The sequence below is a fragment of the Macrotis lagotis genome, chromosome 8 (assembly GCF_037893015.1).
Source record: "Macrotis lagotis isolate mMagLag1 chromosome 8, bilby.v1.9.chrom.fasta, whole genome shotgun sequence".
Classification (NCBI taxonomy): domain Eukaryota; kingdom Metazoa; phylum Chordata; class Mammalia; order Peramelemorphia; family Peramelidae; genus Macrotis; species Macrotis lagotis.
This window is the reverse complement of record NC_133665.1, coordinates 3,132,071-3,156,494: the sequence shown is the minus strand read 5'-3', so window position 1 is coordinate 3,156,494 and position 24,424 is coordinate 3,132,071. Positions and strand designations below refer to the sequence as shown.

The window sequence follows — 24,424 nt, the reverse complement described above, 5'->3', positions numbered from 1 at the left end:
TTTTACCATTCTAGTCCACTCTCTATGCTTCACCTGAGTCCTGTATTTGAAGATCAACCCTTTTGTTCAGTTCTGGCCATGTTAACAAATTCCCCTGGTTCCTTGAAAGTCCATCTTTTTCCCTGGAAGAGGATGTTCAGTTTTGCTGGGTAGTTGATTCTTGGTTGCATTCCAAGAATTTGCCTTCCAGAATATTATATTCCAAGCCCTACAAGCCCTTAACGTAGTTGCTGCTACGTCCTGTGTGATCCTGACTGCAGCTCCATGATATTTGAATTGTGTCCTTCTGACTGCTTGTAATATTTTCTCTTTGACTTGGGAGTTCTGGAACTTGGCTATAATATTCCTGGGTTTTTTTTTTTGGGGGGGGAATCTCTTTAACAGGGGATCTCGGAGTATTCTTTCAATTTCTATTTTTCCCTCTGCTTCTAGGATATCTGGGCAATTTTCCTGTAGCAATTCTTTAAAAATGAGGACAAGGCTTTTTTCCTGATCTCAGTGTGTGAGGCTCTGTCTTCCCTCCTGGTCTGTGAATAATACAAGCGTACTCCTCTGTCACGGGGCTGAGGTTGGGGAGCCCTGCTGTTATATGGGGGGCCTAGACTGAGATAAGGATCTGAATGTGGTCAGAGCCCCAGAGTTCTGTTCCAGGGACAGAGGACAAACCTTGGAAGTCTCTCTCCTCTCCCCTACCTTTGGTGGGCTGAGCACTCAAGGCTCAGTTGCCTGGGGGCTACTGCTTACCTGTTCCACCTGCTTCTGTTTCCTGGATCTAGGCTGCTGAGGCCAAGATGCTCACTGTGTGCCCTGAGAGCTGGGCTTCGTGGGCTCGCTCTGGCAGAGATCCCCCAGCTGATCTTCCAAGTTGTGCTCAGTGCTCTCCGGGGTGTAAATCAGGAAACTGCCCTCGCTGCTGTAAGCCTGGCTCCCAGGTGTCCTGGGCTGCCTCCGGGAGGCTGAAATTTCTTCACTCTAGCGGGCTGCCCCCTCTAATCCTGTAGAGCTGAGTCTTTACACTATTTTCCAGGTTACCTTGGGCTGAAGAACTGCCTCACTAGATCTTTCTGTGGGTTCTGTCTCTCGAAAATTTAGTTAAACTCATTATTTTATGAGTTTTGAAATATTATAGAGAGAGAGCACCTAAGTGAGGCTCTTCTCCTGTAGCCATCTTGGCTCTGCCCCCCCTCAATTTATAAGATTATTATTTTTTGTTTTTAGATTTTTTTCAAGGCAATGAATGGGGTTAAGTGGCTTGCCCAAGGCCACATGGCTAGGTAATTATTAAGTGTCTGAGGTTGGATTTGAACCCAGGTACTCCTGACTCCGAGGCCGGTTTTCTATCCACTGCGCCACCTAGCCACCCCAATTTATAAGATTATTATGAGAAGTATAAAGAGATCTTGTAATTATAAAAAGGAATTCTTTTCTTTTTAGGTTTTTTTTTTTTGCAAGGCAGTGGGATTAAGTGACTTGTCCAAGGCCACACAGATAGGTAATTATTATGTATCTGAGAATGGATTTAAACTCAGGTCCTCCTGACTCCAGGGCCAGTGCTCTATCCACTGCACCACCTAACTACCCCCTGGGAAGTATATCTTAACTGCAAGATACCCTTCCAAAAATATTGAATATGTGTAAGGGGCTCTGAATAATTGGAAAATTAGAATGTAACCCCCAGTTATGAGTTAGATGTTGAAAAGTTATATGATCTACTTTTGTAACTATAAACTATTTTACTGTAATGGTATCAAGGCCTAGGATTAATAATTGATTGCTTTGTAGTGATAACAACGAAAAATATCAAAAGTCATGATCCTCTTAGATCCCTGACATTTTTAAACTATGTGTTGACCTTGCTTTAGATCTTTAGTTCCAGGCATAAATGCAATAATGGAAAGATTGTTTTGTAAAATCTAGTAATTAATGTGTTTTGTTACATTTGGAATTAATAACATATGGTTAATAATTAAAGAGGTTTATTATATTTACCAATTATTACATGTAAATTGGGATTATTGTGGTTTTAGATAGTTATCTCAAAACTCTGGTTGTTTTGAAATGAAACCATCTGAGTAATATGGGAAAGATAAAAATGATAATTTTGCTTTTTTTGTGACAATCTCTGGTTAATGTGAGAATTCTGAAGATAATCTCCTAGCCAAATGAGGTGTTTATTTAATGTATAATAGAGTAGGCCAGAAGCAAGGGTTTCTAGCCAAGAGGTCCCTGACATATCAACTTTATCTAGGCAGAGAAAGGGATGTGGATCTGGAGATCAGAAGTTAGTGCTGCCCTTGTGAAGTAGATTCACTTGGAGGTCGAATTAGATGGAATTGATATTTTAGATCATGGGAATTTTAATTGGCTTGTGTCTAATATCAGGTATGATCAATGAAGAAAATGTTGTTGGGTCAATGCTCTTTGGAATCTAGAAGCTCAGTGGAAGTTTGGAGACTATAGGTGACAAGTGTATTGGAATAAAAATCAGAATGCAGCCTGAGGTTGGACCTTTTATGACTTGATTTCCCCAAATGTGACATTTGAATAATCTCTCACTGGGTAAATCTAAAAGTTGTCTTAAAGCATTTGACTATGACTATATGCACATGACCTCTTCCTGGAAACTGACACTCAAAATTATATCCATAAAGGAATTTTCCTTCAGTGTCCTGAATCTTTTTTTGTTGTTGTTGTTTTTAGGGTTTTGTAAGGCAAATGGGGTTAAGTGGCTTGCCCAAGGCCACATGGCTAGGTAATTATTAAGTGTCTGAGACCAGATATGAACTCAGGTACTCCTGACTCCAGGGCCCGTGCTCTATCCACTGCGCCACCTAGCTGCGCCACCCCCAATCTTTATAGTAAACTGTTATAAACAAATGTGACCTCAGATACTTAATTGCTTAGCTGTGTGCCATTGAGCAAATCACTTAACTCCCTTGCCTGAAATGAAATTAAAAAAAAAATAGCGTTAAGATCCCTTGGTTTTTCCATGTTAGAAGGGGATATTTAGGTAAATAGAATAAAAAAGGTTTTTTGTAATCTCTTCAACAACAGCATTTTCAAATTCTACTTTACGGAAAGGAATGTAAGTCACTTGAGTTTATCTAGAGAAGCATCACCTATAGTATAGCTAGAAACATTTTGGGAGGCAAATGGGGTTAAGTGGCTTGCCCAAGGCCACACAGCTAGGTAATTATTAAGTGTCTGAGACCGGATTTGAACCCAGGTACTCCTGACTCCAAGGCCAGTGCTTTTTCCACTGAGCCACCTAGCAGCCCAGAAAATTTTTTAGTTAAGTATGCTTGAATTATTTTAATAAGGAGCAAGATGTTGAGGCTGTATGTCATTTGCTGGACACTCTACTAAGATGATCATATACTCTGTATGTTATAAACTCAAATTAATCTGGAAATGTTCAGCGAATTTATTTGTGCAGTGAAACAATTATGGAAGTTTTATTTTGTTAGAGTGAAGGATGTATATCAACATGACAGTAAATAAAAATGTAAATTGTAATAACTCTAGAATTTTATTGACTAATGATGAAAACATGAGTCTGAGACTGATAAGATGTAATGTCAAGAAGTTTCTTTACCAGAAGTCAATAAGTTACCCGAACTGGAGAGAACTTTTTGGAATGGACTCTGAAGATACAGAAAGATATTAAATGTCTCCAGGGGAAAAGAGAGACATTAGGCTTGTCTATTGCTGAGAAGATTCCAATTGGATAGGAAGAGAGAATAGAACCTGAGAGATGAATGTGAGAATTTTGCTGAGGGGATGTATCAAGGATAGTGTGAGAGGACTTCAGATACACACACACACACACACACACACACACACACACACACACACACACACACACACACACAAACACATTTTGAAATAAGGGGAAGAATTGCATGTAAAAATTTCTGGTGAAGACCTCTCAGAGTTTAAGAAGTGTTTATTTCAAAAACCTTGCCTTCCAAGGAATTCAGGGCATCCTGCTTTTGTGATAAAACTGTTTTTGCTAACTCGGAAGACATTCTGACCATAGACATTACTTCATTCTAGTTAAGATAGTTAAATGAAGATTGTGAAGACTTTTTTACCCCGCCATCTAGTGGGAAAAGTATTATGAAAACACTTTTCTTTTGTGTCTATTGCTGGGGTAGATTTTCTGCAAATAGATTGTATACCCTAAAACCCAGCCCACAGGTTGAAGGGGAAGGGGGTTAGGGTGGGAGCAACTTGTGCTTAGGATCTATAAAAACTTGCTTTTGCCATAATTCACAGCAGTTCTCTGTGATACTATCTTTTTTTTCAAGTAATTTAGTTTTTTAATTTTTAAATTTTTAATTAATAAGTAATTTAGTTTAAATTTTTTTATATTTATTTTTATTTTTGTACGAATTATTTTTTATACATTACTAAAATAGTTTGAGTAAAAATAATACCCCCTCCTCCCAAAAAATATAGACCCTCATGAGCAATGAGATACTATTTTGAATCCATTCTTTCCTCCTGAAAAGTAAATAACTTTGTTCATATCAGTCTCTGAAAATTTTCTTTAGTCTATTTTTATCACACACATCCCGACTCCAAGGTTGGAGCTCCATCCACTGAGCTGCCTTTATTCCTAACTCACTTAGTTTCCTATATTGCCCATTCTTCTTGAATATATTTTTCAGTATCTTTCCATCATTCCTCTTTTTCCTACTTAAGCCCTTGAGCAGCTATGTGGTACAGTAGATAGAACACTGGCCTTGGAGTTAGGAGTAAGGGGGTTCCAATCTATCCTTAGATGCTTGACTCTTCCTAGCTGTATGACCTTGGGCAAGTCACTAACTCTTGATTGCCTCACATCCAGGCCTCTCCAGTGGTCCTGATTCATAATAACCACTGGAGCTAGATGACTCTGGAGGAGAAAGTGAGGCTGGTGACTGAGCACAGCATCCCCCTCACTCAAATCCAATTCATGTGCTTGTCATGGTAGGGCTTCCCTGATGTCCTGGTCTTCTTCAATAATACAGGTCAAGGTGGCACAGTGGATAGAGCACCGGCCCTGGAGTTAGGAGTACCTGATTTCAAATTTGGCTTGACACTTTTTTTAAAAATTTTTTTTATTAAAGATTATTTGAGTTTTACAATTTTCCCCCCATCTTATTTCCCTCCCCACCACCCCACGGAAAGCAATCTGTCAGTCTTTACTTTGTTTCCATGTTGTACATTGATCCAATTTCAGTGTGATGAGAGAGAAATCATATCCTTAAGGAAGAGACAAAAATTCTAAGGGATAACAAGATCAGACAATGAGATTTTTTTTTCTAAATTAAAAGGAATTGGCTTCAGACACTTAATAATTACCCAGCTGTGTGGCCTTGGGCAAGCCACTTAACCCCATTGCCTTGCAAAAACCCTAAAAAAATAAAAAAATGCAGGTCAAGCATTATTATAATTACGTAGGCCTTCATTCCTTCTTGTCTCAACTATTAGCCTTTTTTGTTTCCTTGAATGCAGCCTTTTCCTTTGCCAATTTCCATGCATTATTAGGAATACATTAATATCCCACATTAAATTAATGTTCCATAGACGTAGATCTGACCATGTCATTCTGCCTTGCTTGAGCTGTTCTGTGGGCTCCCTGAGGGCCTCCTGTCAGGAACCGTGGTGCTTCTGCCTTCAGCTTATTTTTCTAGGGAGATGACGTTTTATTCCTCCTCTATATTCCACCCAAACTGACTACTTTGCTGTTTCGGGTATATGATATTTTATTTCTCGTCTTCCTGCCCACTTTGGGGGCAATTCTTTTCGCCGGCTCGGCGCGCCGGGACACACAGGGACACGCATCCATAGACACGTCACATTTACAGCACACATCCCCCCTCCCCCCGCCCCAGGCTCGCACTCGCGCCGACACCGGAGGAGATGAACGAAGGGAGTCGCTCCTAGCTAGGGCGCGTGTCCATCCTTAGGCCGAAAAGCGGAGCCCAGTTTCTGCGGCGGGGTCCCGGTGCAGTGAGGAGGAGGAGGAGGCCGTGTGGTGGAGGAAAGGAAGCGCTCTCCCGTTGCTACGGAAACGACCAACCACTTCCGGTGAAATTAAAGCGGGTCTTAGCGCTGCTTGTGGATGCCCCCGGAAGCTATTTCTGGGGACGCGTCTGCGGCTCCGTTGCCTAGCGAGCGTGGGACCCACCTGATGGGAAGTTCCGCCTCCGAGGAGGAGCGGTTTCCGGGAGCGCGCGGACGCGGCATCGGGTTTATTCCCCTCCTTGCTCCCACCCGGTATGCCCTCCGCCCCTGGAGGGTGACGGGCCTCCGATCCCCCGAGCCCCCGAGCCCCCGAGCCCCCGAGCCCCCGAGCCCCCGAGCCCCCGAGCCCCCGAGCGGACAGGCCGGCGTAGGGACCGGGAGGCCCAGCGCGCCCGGCCATCCGGGGCCTTTGGGATGGATTTCTCCAAGTTCCTTGCGGATGATTTCGAGGTGAAGGAGTGGATCAATGGGGCCTTCAAGGCGGTCCCCAAGGAGGCCCCGGGGAAGGTGGACGGGCACGCGGCCACGTTGGTGATGAAGCTGCAGCTCTTCATCCAGGAAGTCAATAATGCCGTGGAGGGTGAGCGCCCGGCCCGCTGCGCCGCCTTCCCTTTCCCCCGGGGAGGAGAGGGTTAAGGGGCCGCCCAGGGGTCGTATCTAAGGATGCTGCCGGGGCGGGAGGTGTGGATGGATTGTTTTTCAACTCATTATTACTGTCGAGTCAAGTCTTTATTAAATGCTTTCTCCTACGCGCCCCATCCTGGGAATGCAAAGAAAGGCCAAGGACCCTTGTCGCTAAGGAGCCAGGACCCAATGCCACAGGCAGCGGGCAAGTGATCTATTTATTCACAAACTGCATATGCACGGATAAAACTGAAGATATTCGACTCAGGGGAGGCACTAGTGTGAAGAAGGGGTCAAGGAAGTCTTCCTGAACACGTTGGGTCTGTAGATGAGGCTTGAAGGAAGCCTGGAGACAGAGATAAAGAGTTTTCCAGACGCAGGACAGCTGATGAACATGTCTGGAATCAGGAGTAGTGTTGTCTCCGAGAAATTGCAAAGGGGGCCGGTGTGTATTTGTAACATGCTTTTTGTTGTGTGGTTTCAGTTATAGCCTACTTTTCAAGACCCCGTTTGAGTTTTTCTTGGTTTGCCTTTACCTTCTTCATCTCATTATATAGATGGGGAAACTGAGGCAAACAGGGTTAAGTGACCTATCCAGGGGCATACAACTAGTAAGTGCCTGAGGCTGGATTTGAACCCAGGAAGATGATTCTTCCTGACTTTTGGAGAAAGATTTGGGAAACATTTACGAACAGGGTGTACAGTATTTTTCTGGTTCTGCTCATTTCACTCAGCATCATGATGTTCATATGAAATATGAACCTTTAGCATAGAAGATGAAGGAAAGGGTGCTATGGAAGGCTCAAAGAAAGATGAGAAAGTTTGGAACAATTGCTTGGAAAAATGGAATAGGGAATTATTGAGGGAGGAGTAGAATGATTGTCTTACTGCACTGAAGATTCAGTTGAGATTAGGTAACTTGTGATTCTTCTTCTAGCTCTATTTATATGGTCACACAGATGATAATTGAAACTATGGGGCATGGTGAGAAGAGAATTTAGTACAGAACCTTAGGGTGTATCCACAATTATTTAGTCAAAGAAGACTAAGAAGGGCAGACCAGCCAGGTTAGGAGGGGAACCAGGAGAGAGTGGTATCATTAAATTATGGAGAAGAGTGTGTTTAGGAGGATAAATTGATCAACAGATTAATTTCTCTTGACAAAGAAGTCAAAATGATTGAGACTCAAGAAAAGAAATACGATTTGACAATTAAGAAATCATTGATAACTTTGGAAAGAGCAGTTTCAGTTGAATGATGAGGTCATAAATCAGATTGAAGAGGGTTGAGAAGAGTGAGAGGAAAGAAACAGGCACGCAAGGTAGATGACTTTTTCTAGGAGTTTGGCTGAGTAGGGGAAGAGATCTATAGGATGATAGCAGTTGGATTGAGGGAGGGTTTTAAGGATGGGGTAGACCGGTTTTATGTTTGTAGGTAGCAGGAAAGGTATTGTCTAGAAGGGATAAGGAGAGATTGAAAACTAAAAAGAGCAGGGATTGAAGGAAATGGGAAGGGATGGAATTGAAAGTGTAAATAGGATTTTCCTATGTACAATAGGAATGATGGAGGAAATGGAGGTGGGAGGGAGATATCTGAATGATATAGATGAGGAAGGTGGAGAGAAAAAGTTCTCATGAGTGGCCTAAATATCTTCAGTAGAATATGGCTGATCTGAAATATGAATCTTTTTTTTCCCTTTTTTTTAAGGTTTTATTTACTTTGAGTTTTACAATTTTTCCCCTAATCTTACTTCCCTCCCCCTCCCCCCACAGAAGGCAATTTGCTAGTCTTTACATTGTTTCCATGGTATACCTGGATCCAAATTGAATGTGATGAGAGAGAATTCACATTCTTAAGGAAGAAACATAAAGTTTAAGAGATAGCAGGACCAGACAATAAGATACCAGTTTTTTTTTCTAAATTAAAAGGGGAATAGTCCTTGAACTTTGTTCAAACTCCACAGCTCTTTATCTGGATGCAGATGGTATTTTCCATTGCAGATAGCCCCAAATTGTCCCTGATTGTTGCACTGATGGAATGAGCGAATCCATCAAGGTTGATCATTGCCTCCATGTTGGTGTTAGGGTGTACAGTGTTTTTCTGGTTCTGCTCATCTCACTCAGCATCATTTCAAGTGAAACATAAATCTTTAGCAAAGAAGATGAAGGGAAGGGTGCTATGGGAGGCTCCAAGAAAGATGAGAAAGCTTGGAAAAGTGGAATAGGGAATTATTGAGGGAGGAGTAGAATGATTGTCTTACTGCACTGAAGATCCAGTTGAAATTAGGTAACTTTTTGTGATTTTTTTTTTCTAGCTCTCTTTATTTATTTATATGGTCACACAGCCAGGTAATTATGAAGTGTCTCAGGTCAGATCTGAACTCAGGTACTCCTGACTCCAAGGCTGGTGCTCTATGAGAATATTTGAAAGTGTAAGTGGAGAGTTAAATTGATTTAGTAATCGGTCATGATAGGGAAAGAAGTGTAATGATGACAACCTATGAAAGACCTTATTACTGAAAGAAATGGAGTTCACTAAAGCACTTTATAACTTATTTGATCTTCATGTCAGTCCTTTAAGGTAAGGGCTGTTATACTTATTTCACAAATTAGAAAACTGAGGGGCAGCTAGGTGGCACAATGGATAGAGCCCATGGAGTCAGGAGGGCCTAAGTTCAAATTCGGCCTCACACATTTAATAATTACCTAGCTGTGTGACCTTGGGCAAGTCAACCCCATTGCAAAAATCAAAAAAAAAAAGAAAGAAAGAAAACTGAGGCATTTTACAGCAGGGTTAAGGGACTTGTCCAGGGTCACAACTAGAGAGTATCTGAGGCAGGATTTGGAACTCAGGACATACTGATTCCAAGTCTTGTTACTTTGTTTTCTATACCACCTGTCTGATAAATAATAAAATGTTGTTATTCATCCTTCATTCTTGAAGAGGATCTATGGTGTCAAGAGAGTATATTGAATTTAAGTGAGGTAGAGTTGTGCGAAGTTGTCAGCCTCACTTTCTCCTTCCAATAAACTATCAGATAAAAGATTTTTGGAGTTTTTCTGAACCTTGAAATAAACTACTTTGATGAAAAAATCAAATCTAACTATCTCTGTGTTCAACTGAAGTGGAAAAAAAGATGAAGGTGATAGGAATTTAATTGATTAAAAAGCTGGGGAGTTTAAGGTATTTGAAGGAGGCTCAATATTTATACTAACGTTCCCTAGCATGAAGTCAGGATTTATGGAGTGAAAGACTGTAGAAACAGGGATTGAAGGCATTGAGGAAGAGAAAGGATATTGGTTGATATATTGCAATAGATAAAAAGTCTGGATTGGATGATAAATTTGGATTGCATGAATCTCAAAGGAGGAGTGGTTTTTGAGTAGTGATAGCAGTAGAGGGAGAGTCTAGAAATTATAACATGGAGTAGAATATACCAGTTCCCCCAGTTTAGCCCATGATTCCTCAGGGGCATAAGAGAAAGCATAACCAATGCCAGAAAGGATAGTGAAGGAAGTTGTATCATCAAGAGGAAGCCAATTCTCAGTGAGTCCCAGATGATGGAAGGATCTTGAAAGGAAGATATTTAAGCTGAAAAGGGAGTTTGCTATTTTGGGAGCACAGTGAAAGAAGCTGTCAGATTTGGAGCAGAACACTGGCCAGGTACAGTTGATAGAATAAGAGATGGAAGAGTTGGGAATGAGAAATGGGATTTGTACATTATTATACATTGACAGCTGGGTGTTCATAATTATTGAGCAGGGAGAGTACCAAGAACTGGGAGTATGCTAACCATTGGCAAACAAATCTAGGAAGAGTTTGAGTGTTTGGAGAGAGGTTTTTGGAGAGGAGGCAGGTGAATAGTTTAAGATCTGTTTAAGATCCTCCCTAAAGGATTTGACTGAAGAAGTCACTGCCAGCCAGGATATGAATATCCTGGGGTTGGCTGCCTAGAGAAACCTCTGGACACCAAGAGAGAAGATGAGAAACTGAGTAATGGGGGTGGCAGATTCATGTTTGTGGGTAGCCTTCTGAACCCAGATGGAAATATACCTGGCATCCAAGATAAACTAGTGGCAGAGTCTTATTTCTGGATGATTGCCTGAAGAAAGAAATCATTGGGGATGGACAAGTACAATCTCTATTCTTCTATTAAGAATTGAAATAATGGTAGTTGACATTTGTATAGGACTTTTGCCATCATCTTATTAGAATCCATAACAACACTCTTTCACTGTAAGAAATTTGGTCTGATGAGGACTGAATGTCTCAGAACTTTGCTGGTCAGTCGTTTTTCAGCCCTGTCTGACCTTTCAGGACCCTATTTGGAATTTTCTTGGCAAAGATACTGGACTGGTTTGCTTTTTCCTTTTCCAGTTCATTTTGCAGAGGGGGAAACTGAGGCTAACAGGATTAAGTGTCTTGCTCAAGGTCACCCAGTTAGTAAGAACCTGAGGCCTACTTTGCTACCCTGATTCAGAACTATCCTCTCCTTCCTTATTCCTTGAAGCTATGACTGTTAATACTGCCCAAGATCACATTAGCTTTGTCAGTTGCCATATCAGATGTTTAGTTAATTGAGCTTGAGGGCCATTAGGACTGCTTCTAGACAATTGGGTAGTGAAGTGACTAAAATGCTGGGCCTGGAAGATCTAAGTTCAGATCTTGCCTCAGACTCTTGATTCCTAGTTGTGAGAATCTGGGCAAGTTATCTGTCTTCTTTTTGTCTCTGTTTCCTTATTTGCTAAATGGAGATAATTATAGCACTTATCTCTCAAGGTTGTTGAGAGGATCAAATGAAAAAATAATTGTAAAGTACTTAGCACAGTACCTGGTACATAGTAAGGGTAATATAATTATTTGTTCATTGTTAATTATTTTAAATTTCTGTCTGCTGAAATATCTCCCTTCAAATTCTTCTTGAAGTTCTCTGGAGGGAACCAGTTTGTCATAAAGCAGCACATTTCATCCCATGAATGTCTTTGTTGGGATCATTTTCCTTAATCTAGTTCTCTTAAACTTCTGCTCACAGTTCTTAGTTCTTCCTTCTGGGTCCAACCAATTCCTCTTCCACATGACATTCCTCTAAATACTTGACAACAGTTATCATAGTATTTTTAAATCTTCCCTTCCCTTCCCCAGGCTAGTTATTCCAACCAATCCTTTGGCAAGATTTTAGGTCCATTCTCCATTTTGGTTACCAAACCTCAGTACACTATGGCTTTTTAATGTATTTCCTAAAATGTAGTACCTAGAAGTGATTATAATATTCCAGATATAGTCTAACCAGTGAAGCTAAGCAGATCTATCACTTTTCCAATCCTAGGCACTATGCCTTTTTTTTTTTTCAAGGCAATGGTGTTAAGTGGCTTGGCCAAGGCCACATGGCTAGGTAATTATTAAGTGTCTGAGGTCAGATTTGAACTCAGGTACTCCTGACTCCAAGGCCAGTGCTCTATTCACTGCACCAACTAGCCACCCCCTATGCCTTTCTTAATGTAGCAAAAAGTTTGTATTAACTTTTTTTTGACTAAACTTCCCAACCTTGAGAACACAGATCTTTTTATGAATCATTTTCTAGCAAAACCTTCCTCACCCCTAACTTGCAAAGTTGATGATTTTAAGATTTTATGTTTACATCTGATAAATTCAGTATTTTATTTGGCCTATTCTTTTTTTTAAAATTTAAGGCAGTGGGGTTAAGTGACTTGCCCAAGTTCACACAGCTAAGTAATTATTAATTGTGAGGTTGAATTTGAACTCAGGTCCTCCGGACTCCAGGGCTGGTGCTCTATCCAGTGCCCCACCTAGCTGCTCCCTTGGCCTATTATTCTAGTTTGTTTTTTTTTTTTAATTTATTTTTTATTCTCATTTTGTACAAATTTTTTTTACATTAATAAAATATTCTTGTTTACAAGTGAACAAAATGCCCCTCCCCCCATGAATATAGATAGACTTGCTTGGGTGAAAAAAGTAAAGGGGAGAGAAAAAAATTAAAATTAAAAAAAATAATAGTAATAATTGTAGGTATGGCCAAGTGGTGCAGTGGACCAAGCACCAGCCCTGGAGCCACGAGCACCCGAGTCCATATCCAGCCTCGTAAACCCAACAATCACCCAGCCATGTGACATGCAAGCCACCCGATCCCCACTGCCCTGCAAAAACCAAAAAGAAGAAAAAAAAAGACCCAAAATAAAATAAAATAGTAATAATAGTAGGGGTGGCTGGGTGGCAGACAGAGCATTGGCCCTTGAGCCAGGAGCACCTGGGTCCAAATCTGGCCCCAGACACCCAAAGATCACCCTGCTATGTGGCCCCAGGCAGGCCACCCAGCCCCACTTGCCCTGCACCCTCCCCCAAGTAATAATAACAAAAAATGTGCTTCACTCTTTGTTCCAACACCAACAACTCTGTCACAGGTGGATCTCATTCTTTATGATAAGTCCATCACAAAAGTTACTTCCATATTTTTCCAACGTTGCCATTGCTGATCGCAACTCCCTCCTTTCTTATTTCTCCACTACCATGTGCTATATTTTCTCTCTCCTTTCACTCTGACTCTGCTGTAGGGTTGCTGAGTGGCGCAGCAGACAGATCCCTGATCCTGGGGCCAAGAAGCCCTGAGCCCCCATACCACTCCTTAGGCCCAGAATCCACCTGGCCCTGTGGTCCTGGGCAGGCCTTCCAATCCCAGCCCCTTGCAAGAAGTAAAAGAGAAAATGTGTTATATCTGGTCATTCTCCCCCCATGGTCCATCCTCTCCTCCTTTATTCACATCCCCACCCCTTCCCCCTGCTCCCCCCCTCCTTCTTCCTCCAGATGTCTATACCCCATTGAATATATTTGCTGTTTCCTCTCCTAGCTACCTCTGATGAGAGCAAAGGTTCCCTCATTCCCTCTTGCCTCCCCCCTTCCATATCATTGCAGTAGCTCATTGTAATAAAAAATCTTATTATGTGAAATATCTTGGACTATTCCCTCTCTCCTTTTTCTTTCTCCCATTCCATTTCCCTTTTTTTCTATTGACTCCATTTTTACACCATATTTTATCTTCGAATTCAGCTTTCTCCTGTGCTTCAACTATAAAATCTCCCTCTACCTGCTCTATTAACTGAGAAGGTTCATATGAATATTATCAGTATCATTTTTCTATACATGCAGTTCATCCTCATTAAGTCCCTCATATTTCCCCCCTCTCCTCCAATCGCTATGCTTCACCTGAGTCCTGTATCTGATGATCAAACCTTCTGTTCAGCTCTGGCCATTCCAAAAGGAACATTTGAAATTCCGCTGGCCCCTGAGAGTTGTTTGTCTTTACAGAATTTTTGACTTTGTAAAAAACTATTCTCTTGATTTTTCTCCTTTTTAAATTTTTTTTTTAGGAAGGATTTCAGTTAATGTGGAAAATATAACTTAAAGATAAAATTGTTTTTGATTCATCTTTTACCATTTTACAATTATTTTATTTACCTTTTATCATTCTTAAAAATTTACTTGTTTTTGGATTTACTTTTTTCCATTTTTTAAATTATAATTTTCTTTGTTAGAAAGGAATTCAGACTTTATTTTACTGTTTCCATAATTAAACTGAATTTTATAACACTAAATTCGTATTCCCCTCCCTCTTTTGTCAAAAAGAGGCTTGAGCTTTGAAATTATGAAATTATGATTATACTTTTTCCCTTTCTCAACCTTCTTTTATCTTCCTTTTTTTTCTTTTCTATAGCTGCATGAAATTGTTTGCTAGATCTGGAGACCATATATCCTTCTGTTGTTAATTGTTTTCCTTGATGTATTTGTTTGAGTTCAAGGTCTAGTTTTTCTTCTTACTGGGATCTTTGGTAATTTCATCTAGTTTCTCCCAACTTTCTTCCTTGATTTTCCTGTATTCATTTTCTGACTTCTAATGGTGGTTTCCTGAGGACTGGATCTCAGAGCCTCTCAGCTTCCTCCTACATTGGGCAATTCATTATTCAGCAGCCTAAGTTTCTGGGTGATCAGAACTGAGTCCAGGGGCGGCTCGGTGGCGTAGTGGATGAAGCACCGGCCTTGGAGTCAGGAGTACTTGGGTTCAAATCTGGTCTCAGACACTTAATGATTACCTATCTGTGTGGTCTTGGGCAAGCCACTTAACCCCATTTGCCTTGAAAAAACCTTAAAAAAAAGTTGTAAAAAAAAAAAAAAAGAACTGAGTCCAGTTGAATGCTGTTGCTGTGATCTTTCTCTTAGGCCCGATGGAGTGTGAGAATAAGCCCTCCTTCCTCCTACCCACAGACACGACAATGCCTTTATTCTCATCCCTCAGTTACTTAGTTATCTGACTTGGAACCTGCAGATCAGGGAGCTACATTCCTGTTGCTAGCCCTGGCAGTTCAGAACTTTGAAAAATGCTGCTGCTACAGGGTCCTAGCCCTGCTGACTCTTTGTCCCTGCTGCCGAGCCTGGAGTCAGGGTCTCCATGGCACTGAAAAGAGGGAAGGGATGGGGTACTAGGGTGGGTTCTGTTGTCTGGTCCTTGGGTCTGTTAGTATAACTTCAGTGCTGTTATTCTGGGAAGTGGGAATACTATCAAGACCAGTTCATTAGTTTGGAGGGAGGGAGGGAGAGAGAGAGAGAGAGAGAGAGAGAGAGAGAGAGATATTGATTTTGTGTGTGTGTTTGTATCATTGCTTACATGAACTGTATTTCTTTTTTCTTTTTCTTGCTCTCTCTCTCTCCTTCCCTCCTTTCTTTTCTTTCTTTTTCTTCTTTTCTTTCTCTCCCCCCTCTTTTTTTCTTTCCTTTTCCTCTTCTGCCTCCAATATTGCTGAATACTCCCCGTTAAAAAATGCTTACACTCATTACTCCTTCAGTCTCTTATCTTATACTGTTTCTCTTCTACTTATAAATATCTGCAGAGTAATTTACACTTGTGACCTCCATTTCCTTATTACTCATTTATTCCTTGACCCTCTGTGTTTCACCAAGGATCTTTTTTTTTTTTTTTTTTTTTTTTTTTTTTAGTTTTAGCAAGGCAGTGGGGGTTAAGTGGCTTGTCCAAGGCCACACAGCTAGGTAATTATTAAGTGTCTGAGGCCAGATTTGAACTCAGGTACTCTTGACTCCAGGGCTGGTGCTTTATCCACTGCACCACCTAGCCACCCCTGCGCCAAGGATCTTTTAATCAGACTAGTACAATCTTTATTTTTAAAGGAGCTCAGAGATCATCTGGTCTAGACCTCTCCTTTTACTTCATCTTTTCTCTTGACACTGTTGATTTCTCTCTCACTTGAGATTCTCTCTCCTTTGTTGGCTTCTTTAATGACATTGTTCTCTCTAGTTTCATCTCTTCCTGACTGCTTCTCATTGATTAATTTTCCATCTACTATCCCAAGGACTGCTCATGCTCTTTTGTTCCCATATTCTCTTCCTTGGAGGTTTCATATACTGCTATAACCTCAATTATCTCCTTTATTCTTATGATTCACTGATGTATCTATCTGTTCTTACTCCCCCTTAAGTTCCATTCTGGATATTGTACAAACTCAGCATGTCCATATTAGAGGAAACTTGAAATTAAAGTGTGGAGGAGTTGTCATCATTAATGGCAGAAACTGTAGAACCTTGTGGTATTGAAAAAGGAAGACCCAAGGAGTTGAAAACTTTCTTTAAAGTTGAATGTTTGTCTCTCCTTGGCACCCATGGTTTACTTTGAAGTATTTTAATTTTAGTGGTAAATTTCACTTACCTATTATAGATTTTATTTATTTCAAGTTTTACAGTTTTTCCCCTAATCTTACTTCCCTCCCCCCACCCCCCACGGAATGCAATTTGTCAGTCTTTACATTGTTTCCATGGTATCCATTGATCCAAATTGAGTGTGATGAGAGAGAAATCCTATCCTTAAGGAAGAAAGATAAAGTATAAGAGTTAGCAAGATCAGACCGTAAGATATCAGTTGTTTTTTTTTTTTTTTTTCTAAATTTAAGGTAATGGTCCTTGGTCTTTGTTCAAACTCCACAGTTGTTTCTCTGGATACAGATGTTATTCTCCATTGCAGAGAGCCCCAAATTGTCCCTGATTGTTGCACTGATGGAATAAGCAAGTCCATCATTGCCCCCATGTTTCTGTTGGGGTATACAGTGTTTTTCTGGTTTTGCTCATCTCGCTCAGCATCAGTTCATGCAAATCCCTCCAGGCTTCCCTGAATTCCCAACCCTCCTGGTTTCTAATAGAACAATAGTGTTCCATGACATACATATACCATAGTTTGCTAAACCATTTCCCAACTGAAGGACATTTACTTAATTTCCAATTCTTTTCTACCACAAACAGGACTGCTGTGAATATTTTTGTACAAGTGATGTTTTTACCCTTTTTCAAAGAAACTTCTTTATAATATAACTTACCTGTGGTCCTCCAATCTCTTTGATAACTTCTGGAAAGAGGAAACTCTTTTTCTTCCAAGGCAGTTCATTCTAGTGAAAGCACTCTTCTCTTTTTTTTTTAAGGTTTTTGCAAGGAAAATGGGGTTAAGTGACTTGCCCAAGGCCACACAGCTGGGTAATCATTAAGTGTCTGAGGCTGGATTTGAACTCAGGTACTCCTGACTCCCGGGCCGGTGCTCTATCCACTGCGCCACCTAGCCGCCCCTAGTGAAAGCACTCTCTCCTAAAATCTTGAAACATGATGATAAAATGCATTTTTTTTCTCTAGCACAGTAATTTTTTTTTTTTAGGTTTTTTTCGAGGCAAATGGGGTTGTGGGGTTGTGGCCACACAGCTAGGTAATCATTAAGTGTCTGAGACCGGACGTGAACCCAGGTACTCCTGACTCCAGGGCCGGTGCTTTATCCACTGTGCCACCTAACCGCCCCAGCACAGTAATTCTTTGTACCCTTTTTTTCCCTGTTTCATCTAAATCTTCAGGAATTCTAATGTCATGTTTATCCTTATCAAATTCAAATTCGGTTATTCCATTGTTGTCTCTCCTAAGATTCCAAATGATTCTCATTCCTTTTTTACCCATAATAGCATCAAGTTCAGCCAATAACTTCGGTTCTGTAGAAAATAAAGAATGCTCCAGAAGTGCTCTAAGACTGGCTTTTGACTCAGCTAAATTTAAGATTTGTTGGTCCTTGTTGAATGCAACAATTGGGACAACAACATGTTCTGCTTTTGTAGCTTCCAAGTAGGTTTGTGATAATAAGCCCACACTCATGCTTTCACCATTTTTGGTAAAAATAATTGCATCTTTACCCAGGAGCATTGAGCTTGACTTGAATCCATTTTCATATAATCCAACACATATTAGAAAATTTTTAGGGGCAGCTAGATGGCGTAGTGGATAGAGCACCGGCCCTGGAGTCAGGAGTACCTGGGTTCACGTCCGGTCTCAGACACTTAATGATTACCTAGCTGTGTGGCCTTGGACAAGTCATTTAACCCCATTGCCTTGCTTAAAAAAATAGGTTGTTTTTTTTTAGATTTTTTTTTTTGCAAGGCAAATGGGGTTAAGTGGCTTGCCCAAGGCCACACGGCTAGGTAATCATTAAGTGTCTGAGACCAGATTTGAACCCAGGTACTCCTGACTCCAAGGCCGGTGCTCTATCTACTACGCCACCTAGCTGCCCCCAAAAATAGTTTTTTTAGAAAAAAAGTTCTTTTTTAGAATTTTACAAACAGCAGGTTTAGGATTTGTATATATTATATACATGTTACACATAAAAATATAGAAAAATAATTTAAGCTAGGAGATGGGGTGGTGGGGGGCCCTAATGATTAGAATAGGTCTCATAAAACAGACTGCATTTGAGCTGAAGTGGTTTTTTTTTAGGTTTTTTGCAAGGCAAAGGGGGTTAAGTGGCTTGCCCAAGGCCAGGAAGCCAGGTAATTATTAAATGTCTGAGACTGGATTTGAACCCAGGTATTCCTGACTTCAGGGCCGGTGCTTTATCCACTGCACCACTTAGCCACCCCTCAGCACAGTAATTCTTAACCTGACATTTGTGATCTTGCTTAAAAGACTGATAACTTTTTTTAATATAAATTTTAAAATAATATAAATATTTTATAATCCTATGCATTTTATTTTATGCATTTAAAAATACTATTCTATGTAGTCCATAGATTTCATTCTAAAGGACCTTTTTGTAGCACAGTATAGAATTGTTGTATTTCAATAAAGTGTTTTCTCTCTTATTTTGTACTCAGTGAATAATATACCATTTTTAGCTAGCAGATAATGATGATAATGTTAATGGAATGAATTAGTCATCCAGATAGGCTTTGGGATTTTGCCTTGTTGGAAGGAATGTCAGAGGAGAGAATTTTTTGATATTAACTTGTTTTTCCATATATTCCATTAAATCAGCACAGATGAAAGAAATGGATTTGATGCTAAGTTGCTCTTTGTGGTGTTATACTTATCCATCTGTGAAGTCTTCTAGTGATAGAAGAATTCATCTGTTTATTAGGATTCTTTGCTTGGTCATTTAGATTCGTTATTTGCTGTAACCAATATTGATTGCTCTCAAGACATAGGCATTTTGATAGAATCTAAGATCTGATTATCTTTTATTTGAGTGTCATTGATTAGCATCAGAAGAACTTGATTTGGGCCACACTCTGTTATTGACCAACTTTGTAACTGGATAAGTCACTCTCTCTCTGAGCCTCAATTTCCTCATCTGTGAGGAAGGTCTTTGTAAACCACAAATACCTTTGTAAATATAGATTATTGTTTTTATCTCCAAGAATATCACTTGAAACCTGTCAAATATTTTGTGGAACTCAATTTGCGTTCCTGTAAAGATCAAATGAAATAGCATTTGTGATGGACTTCGTAACTGTCATGTGCTTTAAAAATACATAGAGTTCTTCATTAATCTTCTAGTTCTTCTGTTGCCCCCTGGATAAGGGAATAGTTCTGTATTAGCCCGAATATAAGTTTAAATTTCCTCTCAAATTTGATTTTTATAAAACTTGAGTTTGACTGACAATCAGTGTCATTTTTCTCAGTGCATACAAACATATATATCTATGTATGTATTGCTTCTATAAATGCTAGCATATCCCTCTGAGGTTATCTTGTATCTCCTTTGTATGTATCATATATATACCTATACAAGTACATATATGTACATAATATACATACATGTTAGAATCTAAGCTTATTAAAGTTTTTACTTTTTCCTTTGTATCACCAACCCTTGGCACATAATAAAAGTTTGCAAATTAATTGATTGACTGCCCTTTTTAGTATTGGAAAATGTGGAGAAAATGAGTTAACATAGGACTGAATAAGACTCTTAAATGAGATGCATCTGTACAAAGAACAGACATTAGATATTAACTTTAATCTCTTTTGAGTCATTTTAGCCCATTTTAATAGATTGCATCCATGACATGCATAGATCAAATATGAATGTATTGTGAGAAAAGACACAGATCCAAAAGGAAGAAAGAAAACTTTAGAGATGGCAAAATTATATAATACATAAGACAACTTGTAAAAACTGAAGATAATAATCTTTGGTCTTTGCTTACTCCACAGTTCCTTCTCTGGATACAGATGGTATTCTCTATCACAAATCCCCTAAAATTGTCCCTGATTATTACACTTATGGGGTGAACAAGTTCATCAAGGCTGATCATCACCCCATGTTGTTGTTAGTGTGTATGATGTTTTTCTGGTTCTGCTCATCTAGGAGCCTATTTCATTAGATATGAAAAGAAGAGAGCTTGAATTAAGATAAATGGTGCTGGTGCTGGGTGAGAACAGAGGAAGCAGGTGGAAGAGATGTTTTGGAAGTATAAATGATAGATTAGAAATGGGGGATATTCTCACATGGTTAGTAGTGGTATTGTAATGTTCTCCAGTATTTGATAGCAAGTTGTGTGTAATCCATGAATCAAGGAGTGGGGAATATAGCCAATCATGGAGCTTATCTCCTACATACTTGCACCTCTCTTTCTCTTCCAGTATTTCTCAACTTTGTCCCTTCCCTCCATAGTCTACTTCTCTCTTTGGACATGGATAGCATTTTTTTCATCAAAAGTCCTTTGGGTGCAGCTAGGTGTGCATTGGTTAGAGCACCAGCCCTGGAGTCAGGGAAGCTCTAAGTTCAAATTCAGCCTCAGATTCTTAATAAATCCTTAATTGTTTGACCTTGGGCAAGTCACTTTAACCTTATTTTCTTGCAAAAAGAAAGTCCTTTCGAAGACTTAGATTGATCAGAGAAGCTAAGCTAAGTCTTTTATCATGATGAACTCTTGATGTTAGTATAACTGAATGGTTATTGTAAATAGTAAGACAGTTTAACTTGGTTAGCAAAGTATTCTATTTTATTTTGAAATATTTTAGTTAAGATTCTTATTTGTCTTAATTTTGTTTTGCTCATGATGGACAATTTTCATCTACTTCTACGTTGCTTTTTTTGTTTCTTTCTACAGAAACCAGTCACCAGGCCCTCCAGAATATGCCCAAAGTTCTCCGAGATGTAGAAGCCCTTAAACAGGAGGCATCTTTCCTGAAGGAACAGATGATTCTTGTCAAGGAAGATATTAAAAAATTTGAACAGGACACAGCTCAGTCAATGCAGGTATTTATAGACTCATAGAAAGAATTGAATTTAGTAGCTAGAAGGAATTTTAGAGAATAGTCCAACCTCCTTATTTTACAAATGAAGAAACCAATGCCCAATGTCACACATTTGGGAGAACTAGGACAAGAATTAATCTCTTCTGAATCCCAGACTGGTTTTTCTTTTTACTCTGTTTTCCCTTGAAAAGCTTAAAATGCTAGGAGAACATTTCTCTTTAGTACAATAAATGAATTAGATCTCCCAACTTTGGAAGAGAATGTATTACCTGTCTTTGTTAATAATGCTAATGAATTCCAGTATTTTGATGCCTTGGATAGGTGTCAGTTTAAGGTCACCCATTCCCTTAATTTAGATACAACTAGGCACCCTGGGCACTGGACAGTAGGGTAGTAGAAAGAATCCAAAATTTGGAGATTGGGCTTAGAATTTTGCCTTGTATCTTACCTACTCCTCCCATTAAAATCTCTCTTCACCCTTTCCCATTCTTTACATTTTTGTTTCATTCTTTGATGTTGAAGTAGTGATTTGTTCTGTGACCTGAACTTGACATAACAATAATCCTTTATATTCACCCTCTGTATGATCTCACTGTTAGACAAAATTATGTAATTAATGTATTGCTTTGATCAGCACTCAGCTTTGAGCTCTGACAAGCATGGGACAAGTTCTGGTCATGAAGCCCTGCTATGAATCAAGCATGTCTCATTGTGGCTCTTACCCCCATTGTCAAGGCTACAGCTCACTGCATAGCCACTAGTATAAATATTGAGATTCGCCTGTACTAAAGCAGACCCCCTTTAATAGGGGTGAAGCCCCAGCACGTGTATCTTTGCTTGAAAGCCATTTTCTTCACTTTGAAATTAAACTTCTGTTTGATTCCAGACTATCCTGTTTCTAGCTTTCTCTGACTCTGGCCACCCACAGGTTGGAGGACAGTTCTATCTGGTTGAAAATTCTAAACCCTGCCTGTCTCTATAGGGGTTTCCTTCTTGAATATCCCTTCTCTTTTTTCAGTCTTTGCTTATGTACTTGATTCTTCTCTGCTGCTTAAATATATTTCTTCTACTTTTAAAAAACTTGTTTAACCCTGACATTCCTGAAACTCTCTTATCCTGTATCTCATCTTCCTTTTGCAGTCACACTCCTAGTAAAGAGTTTTCTATCTCTTTACCTTTATTTTCTCACCTCCCACTTTCTTCTTAGTCCCTTGAACTCTGCCTTCCAACATCACTAGTGAAGGGAAACTACTTCTTGGTGATTTCTTAATTACCAAATCCAGTGACCTTTTCTCATTCTTCATTTACATAATTTCTCTGAAAATTTTGACACTGTTGGTTTCCCCCTTCTTCTGGAAGTTCTTTTTTTCCCTTCACCTCCATAACACTACTTTTTCTTGGTTCTCTTCGAGTAATCTGAATATGTCTTTTCTCTTGTCCACTTGAATATTGTCACCATAAATTTCTGTCCTAGGCTTTCTTCTTTATGATCTTATCTGCTCCAATGTGTTCAGTTATCATCTTTATGTGGATGATTACTAGGTCTTTATATCAGTCCTCACCTTTCTCTCCTGAACTCCAGTGCTGTATTATAAACTACTTGCTAGAAGACTGTACCTGAATTCAGGATCTGTAGGCATCTTAAACTCAAAATGTAAAATGTGGAATTCTTATTTTTTTCAAACCTGTTTCTCTTCCAAACTTTTCTATTTTTTTTATTTTTAAAAATATCTTTAATTGTAATTACAACAATACCTGATATTTGCATAGCTCTTTAAAAGTGACAAAATACTTTTATCTATATTTTCCAATTTGGTCCTCACAACACCCCTATGAAATAGGCATATGTTTTAAACTCATTTTGCCACTGAGAAGACTGAGACTTAGAGAGATTAAATAACTTAACTATAGTCATTTAAATTGTCAGTAGTAGACTCCTGCTCCAACTATTCTTTTTGTTATGCTGAACTGTATACTATTCTGAAGATAGAAAATTCAATTTCTGTAACTTCAGATAACACCAAAGTTGATTGAAGGACACATATATAGATTTAAATACAGACCAACATTGCTGCTTTCTCATTTTAAGGAATAAAATGCACTTCATAATCTTGATATACTATTTTTTTCTTCCTCCTATATATACATCTTTTTTATTTGATTATCTTGCAATTTGGCATTTTGGGTTCTATTCATTCACTATTTTTTTTTTTTTTAAAGAAAGATTTTATTTACTTGCGTTTTACAATTTTTTCCCCTATTCTAGTTTCCCTCCCCCTACCCCCCACAGAAGGGAGCCTGTTAATCTTTACATTGTTTCCGTGGTATACATTGATCTAAGTTGAATGTGATGAGAGATAAATCATATCCTATTACCCTGAATTTAGGAAAAAGCCCCATTATTTTATTATATAATTTTTCTATCTATTATACTTTATTCTTCTTCCTTAAGGATATGATTACCTTTAAGGAATTCTTTCATTAGTTTCATTCTTTTAAATTGTGAATTTTCTTTATCATAATTCTGATAAATTGTACTTTTTCTCCTTAAACTTTTGTTTGGAAATTCTGACTTTGCTTGAATGTGGCATATGTAAAAATCTCAGTAGCCATGATTTATTTTTATCATTCTGGTTTGGTGTAATTGAAAGAACTGAACTCTGAGTCTGAGAAATTCAGATTTAAATTCTGGTTCTGACACTTACTTGCTATGTGATGACAGATAAGCCTTTTAACATTGTGTCTCAGTTTCCTCTTCTGTGAAAAATGAGGATAATGATATTTGCCCTACTTGACAACATTCCCATTGTCTTGTAAGGAAACATGTTGTCAACTACAAAGAGCTCCATAAATAGGAGTTGTTTTTACCATCTTATCACTAAGGATGCTATGGGAACATTTTGTTGGAATCATGGAATAGTGTCCATTTATATAGCCTCTTTGGATTTTTCAAATGCTTTATGTCTGTTATCTCTTTAAAAAAGGAGATCCTTGATAATGTTTTTGACAAGTGATCAAATTGCCTTTGGGTGAAGACTTCTGGAAAAGAAGAGTCAACTTTCTTCTAAGGTAGTTCACTCCCACTTTGCCCAACTATAATTAATAGGAAGTTTTTTTCCTGACACAAATCCCAAATTAGACATTTTCTTCTACTCATTATTCTTACTTGTGCCTCTTCGGAGTTCGAGGAAAGGAAGTCTCATGC

General features: G+C 39.2%; 1 protein-coding gene across 3 annotated transcripts in view; it reads left to right on the top strand.

Annotated features, from left to right (window-relative positions):
* Positions 1-6,205: 6,205 nt before the first annotated feature.
* COG7 (component of oligomeric golgi complex 7) overlaps positions 6,206-24,424 on the top strand; it is a 78,166-nt gene continuing 59,947 nt past the window's right edge. The window contains exons 1-2 of one of the 3 annotated variants that reach the window (XM_074196235.1): positions 6,206-6,595; positions 21,072-21,220. In XM_074196235.1, the coding sequence (XP_074052336.1) occupies positions 6,430-6,595; positions 21,072-21,220 (315 nt within the window). In that variant the 5' untranslated portion in view covers positions 6,206-6,429. Of the gene's footprint in view, positions 6,596-6,675; positions 7,085-21,071; positions 21,221-24,424 lie in introns of those variants that run through there. The other 2 variants (XM_074196234.1, XM_074196236.1) reach the window with 2 other exon arrangements.